We start from the raw sequence: 10,244 nt of genomic DNA on the forward strand, positions 1-10,244 counted from the left end.
TTTCGCATTACGCATACGCACCGTTGTTAATTTCATATTCTGAATTGAGGGTAACTCTCGCCGGACACCAAAAGGGAAATTGCACATGTACGAGCAGTCACTGTACCTTTGAGCATCTACTTTATTATGCATTTTGCCATAACGTACACGTGCTTTGCTGCGTATGTGTGGGTGTGTAATTTGGCAAAACGCTGCTACTTAAGTAAGCCAAAGCTTGCTTTGATCTAGCTCTAAGCTTGCAGGTAGCTTGGGTCCCTTTTTCGCCTAGCGTCAATTGACTTTTACTTTGACTGCTCTCTGAGGTGCCTCGTTCATTGAGGCTTTATTCCTCCATTGAGAAATTATGAATGTAAGCAGCCCGCTTGGACTATATAGCATAATAAAAAGCAAAGTGAATACCAAGAGACTTTTTGGGCGTAATTGTGGTATTTGCCATTGCTTTAACTAACGGCTACCTTATAGCAATACCATTCGTTAACTTTATGGAGCAATATTAATTTTCAGTTAATAATAAGCAGAATTTCTCTTTAAAATTAAAAAACATATGTTATTAATTTCCCTGAGGAACCATTCATACATTATAATAAAAAATATACAATATCCTAACACTTGTATTACTATTATTCTTATTATCAATGGGAGGAAGGCTATAATGCGGCTGACTCGGTAACTTAAACAACTCTATTTATTTAATCTGTGTAATTAAGCACGCTTGTAAAAGCCACATCGACAAGTATACAGACAATAAGATGATGCAACACTTTGCACTATTTCATTATATTGCCAAAGCAACTAATTATTGCAGTTTAATTAAACATATGCAATATTAATGAGTGTCTTTCGTTTGCGATTATTACACGACAGGACGTGTCATATTGCCTGACATTTTAGCAAGCTCACCAATAAAAGCTGCCTTCTATTTGCAATGCAGGCAAACAAATTAACTAACACACACATAAGCACACACACACACACAAAGAACAATCTGTTATTTATGAGAGTCGTATAAAGAGTAGGGCTTATGGGGTTGAGATTGTGACATTATTTGACATGCGGTCGCAGGGCAAGAGAAAAACATCAAAATATTAGCAACGTCAATAGCTGCACACATTTGCACTTTTTGAACGATGAGTTGAACGACATGAAGCAGAAAAATATATATTAGACTGGGAGTTGGAGGCCATGGCAACTGGTTGGCAATTGAATGGCATACAAAAAGCGCAGCAGACCCAATGATGATGTCGATGACAATGTCGATGACAACAATGACGGTGAGGATAACTATAACGACGATGTGTGTGCTTAATGTTTAACGTTGTTGTTTACAAATTGACTTTTGTTGGGGTGGCTGTTGCTGTTGTTGCTGATGCCGCTCGTCAATAAACATTTGCTTGATAATATGCCGACATATGCATAACGACATAAGTAGCTTTGGCTTACATTCTCCCTATTTTGCAGAACTACAACAATATCAACAACATCAGCAACATCAGCAACAACAACAACAGCAGCAGGTTGGCAAACATCAGGGAAATGGTTCTGTTTTAACGGGCATGCAGTCGCATCATATACGTGGGCCACGCCCACCGCTGCGCACCGCCTCATCATCGACAACGACAACCACCAGCAGCAGCAGCATCATTAACTCAGCCATGGCTGCCAATGGACCCGCTGGCAATATGCTACTAGACCAGACGCCATCGGGCGGCAGCAGCAGCAGCGGTGTCAGCAGCGCTCCCAGCTCCTCCAAGGGTCACATGGTACATGGTCACACACACGGCCACATGTCGCACGCCCACGGCGAGAGTCTGGGCATGAGCTCACCAGCCACTGCAGCCCAACAGCAGCAACAGCAACAAGTGCCACAGGCAGCTATTGATGAGATGCGCGTCTGATAGGTATCGGTCTTTGAGTTGGACTTATAGTCATCAACGGGGTAAGTTCAATTTCGCACAGAGTTCGTACAACATTCAAAGTAAAGTTATAGTTCTAGCTCCACAAGCTTTACAAAAAAAATATATCATATAAATAGAAAGAAAGTCGCCGTGAAAACCAGAGCACATTTGTGTTGTTGTAAAATATTCTCAACATTTTTCTAAATATATTTAAATTTATTTTTTATATTATTTATTTTTATATAGGATTAGTTTTACTTTTCAAAGTCAATTTGAAAACAAAAAACTATTTCAGTACAATGAAAGTTGCGTTTTTTAAAAAGTATCTTGCCTGTAAGTCTGAAATAAGGCTATTTTTATTGATCCAATAAGGCTATATTCTATACAAAAATGTAACTTTTCGATGTGATGGATCTTTAAACATATTAAAAAAGAGAAGAGATATGTCCGACCTCATAATGTAAATATATGTTTCAACGAATAAGAAACTCACAAGTTACATTTGAGTGTGCGAAACTTTATAAATGAAAATTTCGCTATAAAATTAGATAATATATTTAACATCGGGGCTCAGGGTTTATCGTAGCATTCTTACTTATTTTGTTTTCATTTTGAGAATAAATTCCATGCCTTTTTGCAAAATTACATCCTTGCTATATCCAAGCAATATCTGTATAGTATCGGTATCCACATCATCAGCGTTTGCTTTTGATTGATCTTTAGATTGAATCGCTCAATGAAACCCGCAAATTGATATATAACTTTTCCCTTCCCAGTTAGTATACATAGATACTGTTTGCAGTAAAATACAAGTATAATGCCAGAAATGTAGTTTTAAATATCGACAGTAAAATTATTTATGTTTGTACAAAGAAATTATCCATTTCTTTACACAAATATACATGCATATTCAGCTCGAAATAATCAATATGAACTCATAAAAAATGATGGTTATTCAGGACCTATTCAGGTTTATTTAAATTGCTCATGTTCATTTTATGTGTTTGTAAGTATGAGTTGACAGACGTAGCTAAAACATGCCAAAATATACCTGCAAGAATGACAAAAACAAATAGTTAAAGCCTTTAGTATCGGGGGTTGGCGAAAAGGTAAAATAAAATTTGGCCACAGTGCTGATCAAAAATAACAAACGGCATGCAAAAAATGTTTGGTCTCTATTTCATAAAAATAAAAATAACAAAGATTGACGGAAAATCTCCAGGCACCAGGTTTTTTGCTCCAATGTCAGAGCTGCTGACATGGAAAAATGTGAACGGCACACGGGGACAACAAGTCTATACCCATACTTATAATAAAGTCATGAGAATACAAAATATGTTTGGCAGCCAGCACGCATGAATTCTAAAAAAATATTTGGCATTTCAACAAAAGTATGCTTTTGGCAGCTTATACCTTTGGCCCCGCATTTAAAACTGTAGAGCAGCAGAGAGAATATCTGTAGATAGACATATAATAAAAAAATTAATGTTACTGCGCAAATAAAAATAATTAAATTAACAAACACTGGCAAAAAAGAAAAATCTAAACTGGGTCATTAATATAAATATATCAACATTTTTAATTAAAATGCTAAGAACAATTTGTTTAATTTTTTTAAGGTTGCATAAATTTAAAACAGAACAAAGTATGGGAACATTGCGTACAATTTGAACTCGATTCCTTTAAAGCTAGCTGCTATTGCTCTTCGTTGTAATAGCAAACAAAAAACCATTTGAAATTTTTGTATACATAACTGGAAAGTATTTCTAAAAACACAAAAAGAAACTTTCCATTCCGTGTGATTTTTTTTCTTGGTGTATAAAGTTAGTTGACAAAAGGCAACTCTGATACCCTACGCTCAGAGCAATTGCTTAGGGCGCTGACCACTTGCAGCGACTTTAGTTTTTCCGAGGCCGGGAAATGGGGTTGCGCTTTGTGTTTTAGGGTTTCCGTATGCGCAATCCTGTGTGTATGTGTGTGTGTCCATTAATTCAGGTGGTATACAATTAAATTTGCATTTCTTTCGTTCTTATTTTTGCCATTTCGTTTTCGTTTACACCTGGCTAACGTGGCAAATTCGAAAGTAGCCACCAACATGCCATAAGAGACCCAAGTTGTGCCAAGCACAGCATCACCTTCTTGACTTTTAGCTGATTAACATTTGCGCTTTTCTCTCTGTGCTCTGCTGCTAGGGAAAATGCAATTTTCCAACGAAAGTAAAAAGCAACAGCAGCAAGTGGCAACCTTTATGTAAATTCACACCCGCAATATATAAAGGGTGGAGGGGTGGGACATACTTATTTACATACTAAGTTATATATATATATATGTATATATATATATATATATATATATATAGCGGATGGGAAGTGTAGATGTGCTAAAAGCGTAATAAACATTAATTTTCTTCTTTTTTTCATTTTGTTTCTGCTTTTCCTGTTGCTCGCTGTGCATATTTTGGCACTTGTTAAAATTATGATCAAGAAACACTGTAAAGCTCACAGTTAAGAAAATAAAGAAAAACTCAACTAGTTCGGATTTGATTTTAATCTGATGTAGAGGTAGAAAATTGGATTAATCTGTAAAGTGAATGAAATCAACTAAATGCTTGTGGGCTTCCTAATATTGTAAGAGCTTCAGTCATAAAAAAAGACTTTATCTGGAAGATGCCCTGAAAATTTTCATAACTGTAAATTCTGTGAGATTCACACTGATTTTTAGTGACTCAATCAAAAGCATCCAGAGTAGATTACTCAACTAGATAATAACAAGACATAAAATATATATTTCTTTATACGTTTTGTCATTCTCAGCTTGAAGTTAAATAATTGAGAAATTATTTGGTGGCATCTTTCTATCACTTATGCATGTATTAAGGCTGCTTATAAAAATTCTTGTTTTCATTAATAATATAGTTTAATACGTAAATGTTGGCTCAAGCTAGAATTTTCCAGTTTTAATTAAAATTATTAAAATTATAGACATTTGCACATACTTGTGATTAAGCAGTAATTACAAAATTTGTCTTTGGGCTTATTTAATTAATTGATTGCTCAATCAACTATAAGCATTTGTGCCAAATTCAGTCTGCATTCCATGCTGTAATTGGTATAGCTTAAGGCCATTTTCTAAATAGATTTACATATTTTAGGGCATCAAATGAATTAAATCCCTTAACCGATTTAAAATATTTCGAATTCTGTAAATCGAATGTAATTTAAATGTGTGATTTTAGGTTTGTCGTTGCTTGAAATGAATAAAGGGAATGCCAACTCTCGAGTAAGTTGATTGGATTCGTCAATCTATACTTGTAATTTTGAAATGCATCAAAATAGTTCATATTTTTGTGGCTACGTTAATCGTTATTATTTTGCCCTGACTCACACACACACACACACAGACCCGCAACCACAACCCCAAGCATCCCGTATCTGAGTTAAAATGGGAGCTAAATGCAAAACTTGATAAGCTTGCTGCGGCTACGTGGTGAAAACTTTATGTAATTTAGTTTAAATTTTAACTGTACATATGTGAATGCGAATATATATGAGTGTACGTCGAGGTTTGTGTGTATGTGTGTGTGTGTGTATGTTTAGGTAAATTTCCCCTGTACACTTCTGTGATAAACGTGTTGTGCAATTAGTGCACAACTTTCTAGAGCATTAGCCAACACGCGTGGTATTAAAGGGATAAACGCATCTGTTTGGTTCACTTACTCATATGCACATAAGTAATTGCACTTGGTATTTCTGCAGTTTGAGTTTACCAAATTTATTAGATAATCAAATTAATATTCATGTGTTGAAGTAGAAATATCAAAGCTGTGTTTGTATCAACGGGAGATTCATGTTGAGCATCAGAAGTTGACCTCAATGTTTTTTTTACTAAGTCAAGCTATAAATAAGTAAATATATAAGTACAAAATATCTTTCTAGAACTAGTTACATCTAAATTTAGGTTTTCTAAATACGTCGAAGACATGAAAATTATCTGTTTTTCATTTGAAAATATTTGATTTGACCATATATCATGATAAAGGGTATTAAATGAGGTTAGATTGATTGAAAATAGTAATTGACAATATTTTATGAATGTTATTTAACAGCAATTTACAAATTAAATACCAAAGAGCATTCATGTCAATAATGTTTATCATTTAATTTCTCCAAAAGCATAGTATATTTCTTATATTATAACTTATATTAAATACAAAGCAAAAAGAGAAATATTCTAATAAGACTATATTAATCTATATAGTACTTAATTTCACTTCATAAGCTATTTAATAATAACATAATAATATTCTTACTTATAATTTCTACTAATTACAAAACAAAAAGAGCTTAGTTCCGACCACTTACTTAAGACTACCTCCTAATTAATCTTCAGCAGCAACTTTGGCCTGACTTGATAATTCCATAAGAAGCAACTTAAAATCTGAGCTTATTTTTGATGCACTTTGCTTGTGTTACTTTCAAGGCAAGATATGCAAATTGCCTGCACAAACATGCGTGTAATACATTAATTATGACCTGCACACACTCACACACACACACTCACACACACACACTCACACACACACACATAGAGAATGAGTTGTGTTGAGTAAAATGCACACATTGTAGCAACGATTTGCATTACGGGCATTGCTCAGCTATAGCAGCTTTTAGTTTTCGTAGCTATCTTCAAGTCAAGTCTAGCAGCAACGACCACCGCCTACATAGTTCTGTGCACCTCTCCACCCGAACCCCTGCATCACCCATCACCTATTTAGCTCCCCTGCCGGCAATCTGCTCCAAATTGCGCGCTCAACTGTATGCCACACGGCCACCAGTTGGAACTAGGGGTACCTTGGGGAGGGTTCCATGATGAGGGCACGGAGAAGCCACCCAGCGAGCAAGGAGGCGTCGGTGGGGGGAACCGGAGATGCCAGCAGCCTGACAGTGGACCGGGTGGACGAAAACAAAAGGCAGCCGCGCATTCTGCATCTGCACTTTAGTTTTGCACTTTTCGCTTTCTTTGCATAAATTCTCGCGACCCGGGCACAAACCGAGTTTACTGTGCTGAAAAAATGAGCACGCACAAAAAAAAAAAAGAAGGAAAATCAAAACAGAAAAAACTGTAGAGTAGTGGCAAGAGATATTGTGAGGGTGGGGCAACCAGCTAGATATAAGCAAATGGTGTACAAGATTTTCCGTTGAATTTTAAGCCAAACACAAAGGCATAATGGGAAACGCCAACAGAGCGCATTGAAGTATGCGATGCAAAACGGCAACGGCAACGGCAGCGGCAGCGGCAACACCAAAAAGACTAGCTGGCAAATACAGATACACATTCAGATACACTGGAAAACATAATCATACTGAGTTGCGAAAAATCATTAGGGAATTTTAGAAAAAGAGTCTTTTTAAGATAAACATTTCTTAATAATACAGTTCTTATGATTGTCTATTAAAAAGAAGCGTTTTAACAAAAGGTTTATTTAAAATTAGAATTTAGTTCAAGAAAGCAGTAAGTTTTGCTAGTTTCTGGAAATGTTGTCCATATTATTTTTTCGAAATATTATTTAATTTCTTTTTTTTCCACAGAGATGTTAATATTAGAGTGATTTTTGGTGCACTTTTTTCCACTGTACACACACATACAATCTCACTCACAGATACAGATGCAACAATACAAAGAACTTTCAGGGCCAGTCAACGGAATGGCAGAAATGAACAGAGTGATGTGAGCCTTCTGACGTCTGTGACTGTGGTTGAACGTGGCCTCGTGGGCTGTTAGTTCGGGGCGTGGCAGTGGCAGCTCTCAAGGCAACTTGTTCGTAAACATGGATCATAAACTTTGATGGGAAGACAACTACAAGAACAGCAACAACAGCAACGACAACAATAACAAGAATAACGCTGATGCACACAGTTGAATCTGCAGCTAAAAACAGACAAGAGGTCATCAGAGATAATTTAGTAGCTCTTTGCGATACTTGGCCGACCCTAAGGCTGAGTGGCTTCGCAGCGCATCATAACTTGCAAGAATTCTGAATTCGAATTGAAACTTTATGATGCGCCAGAGATTCGCCTAGCACTTGACCCAAATGACTTTCGAATAGCGAAATGAGTATTCTGAGTACGCTGACATAAACAATATCGTTAATTATGATACACTATCTAATTATAAACCCATAATTAGGAAACTTTTCCAATTCGCTGTTTTCTTTTTTTTTTAGCTGTTTTTCCTTTTTTTGTCTTAAGCATAGCACACTTCAATAGCATCATTTATAGTTTATTTTAATGAATCAAATTTGCAAAGGCTAGACAACCATATTTTTGTGGGAATGAGAGTAATATTTTTTGGTAGAACTGATACTGTTGCAGGAACACTTGAAATGAGAAACAATTAAATATTCAATCCAAACGTAATCAGATACAATCATTTAACGAAGTGCGAAGTGTACTTGTTTTCAATTCAGAAACACTCGAGCCTTAACTAATATTAATTATATTTATTATTAATTAATTAGTTATTAATTAGATTTATTTAAAATGCAGCAACATTTTTTCCATATTGTTATTACGTATATATATAAAGTTAATAGGAAACATTTTTTATAAGCTGTCATCAGTTATTTTTTTAAATAAAATATTTATGAATATTAATAATACAAAAGCTATATAGAAAAATTTTATATTGAACATATACATGTAAATAATCAGAGTAATTTCATTTGGCCTAGCATAAAAAAGGAAAGGTGATATTTTGCATATGTTTAACGTGGAAATAGCTAGGGACACATATTTTTTATAGGATTCAAATATTAATGTAATGATTATAGTTTGCATTTACTAAAAAATATAATTAATTAGCTGAAACTTTGCTGTTAATGCAGCTGGTCATCGAAGTACTTGCACTGCAATCGGAATTAATAAATAGTTTTGGTTCGTTTTTGTTTGTGCTTTTTGATTCGTTTGACTGAGCGCCAATTAACTTTTGAAGAGGTTAAAAGCCAATTGCTGAGAGCTGTTAAAGAGCTCGCAAACGCAACTAGACTAAATAAAGCCTGATGAAATAAAATGCATTTTTGATGTTGATTTTTTTTCTTCCTTTTTTGTGCCACTTACAGGTCCATAGAAACGTTGCGAGCGGAAACGCCCGAGGAATTCTATGCGCTGAAAGAGGCACAACAACAGCAGCTGAACGATGACCCGGATGACAGCCAGCTCAATGCAGAACACGATACGACAACAGCAACAACAGCAACAACAACAAGAACAACAGCAAAGGGTAAAGGAGCGGGTGAAAGAGTGGATAACAAGCTGCAATTGAAGAAACTCAAATTTCGCAGCGAGTTGCATGCTTTGGCGCTGGAGGGTGGCGATGTGGCACGAGGCTATTGCTCATGCGATGAGCAGTGGACAACCAACTCATCGTCGTCGCCCACATCGGTGACTATGTCGCCCACACGGACGACAACCGGAAGTGCCAACACCAAGCCTGATGTCGCCGGCGGCAGCAACGGAATTGTCAAAATGGCAGCATTAAAACCGCGCAGCTCAGCCGCCGGCATTCGCCTGAAGCAGCAGCATCATGTGCGCTTCTCGGACGAGAAGAACTTCTCTGATTAAAAAGAGAAAGGGAAAGGGGAAGAGAAAGAGAAAGAGAGAGTACTCGTAAACTACTAGACTGCACCTAATCTCTGTTTTGTGTATAAGCAACATTTTGCGTAGCGTTAAGCAAACTGGTTGGGATTTATAATATAAGACCATAAAATGAAAGTAAAAGTAAAAAAGTAAATATGCAAATCGTATAAACTGAAAATATTTAAGCGTTGTTAGACGAGATCATAAGCTAAGAATGAAGAATGTGTAGTTAAAACTTTGTAGCACTTAAGCGATCTGTGTAAATACATATACTTAATCAAATAGAACAAAGTGTTAGTCAATGTCAGTGTTTAGTTACTAATTAGATCTGTTGTGAACTATATATACACATATATATATACATATATATATTTATGTGTCTGTAAGCTGCATGGGTATATAAATAGCGATCATTTTATCGTTTAAGTGTAGCACACAATTTTTTCTACCATTCAGCAAGAGTAACTAGTTAATAATAAATAAGAAAGGAAATCGAAAAGAAAAAAAAACAAATTTCATCAAAAAATATCTTTCAATAATTGGTCAAAACAAGATTTTGAAGAGCATATGCAAAGTTGTATAATTAATTGGCGTTCAGCATTGTAAATAAATTAGTAAAAAGTTAAGGCCGGAATTCTCTAGAATTATGAGAGACACAAAAAGAAAATGGAAACCCAACTAAGTAAACCAATATAAACTAAAACAATGTGGTATT

At 35.6% G+C, this 10,244-nt stretch overlaps 1 protein-coding gene across 3 annotated transcripts in view; it reads left to right on the top strand.

Annotated features, from left to right (window-relative positions):
- Positions 1 to 10,032, top strand: part of LOC6567326 (neuroligin-3) — a 51,474-nt gene extending 41,442 nt beyond the window's left edge. Inside the window, exons 11-12 of one of the 3 annotated variants that reach the window (XM_043214898.1) lie at positions 1,459 to 1,889; positions 9,047 to 10,032. In XM_043214898.1, coding sequence (XP_043070833.1) covers positions 1,459 to 1,889; positions 9,047 to 9,514 — 899 coding nt within the window. In that variant the 3' untranslated portion in view covers positions 9,515 to 10,032. Of the gene's footprint in view, positions 1 to 1,458; positions 1,937 to 9,012 lie in introns of all 3 variants that reach the window. The other 2 variants (XM_043214896.1, XM_043214897.1) reach the window with 2 other exon arrangements.
- The last annotated feature ends 212 nt before the right edge of the window (positions 10,033 to 10,244 follow it).

This window comes from Drosophila grimshawi, unplaced genomic scaffold, assembly GCF_018153295.1.
Source record: "Drosophila grimshawi isolate 15287-2541.00 unplaced genomic scaffold, ASM1815329v1 contig_311, whole genome shotgun sequence".
In the NCBI taxonomy this organism is placed as follows: Eukaryota; Metazoa; Arthropoda; class Insecta; order Diptera; family Drosophilidae; genus Drosophila; species Drosophila grimshawi.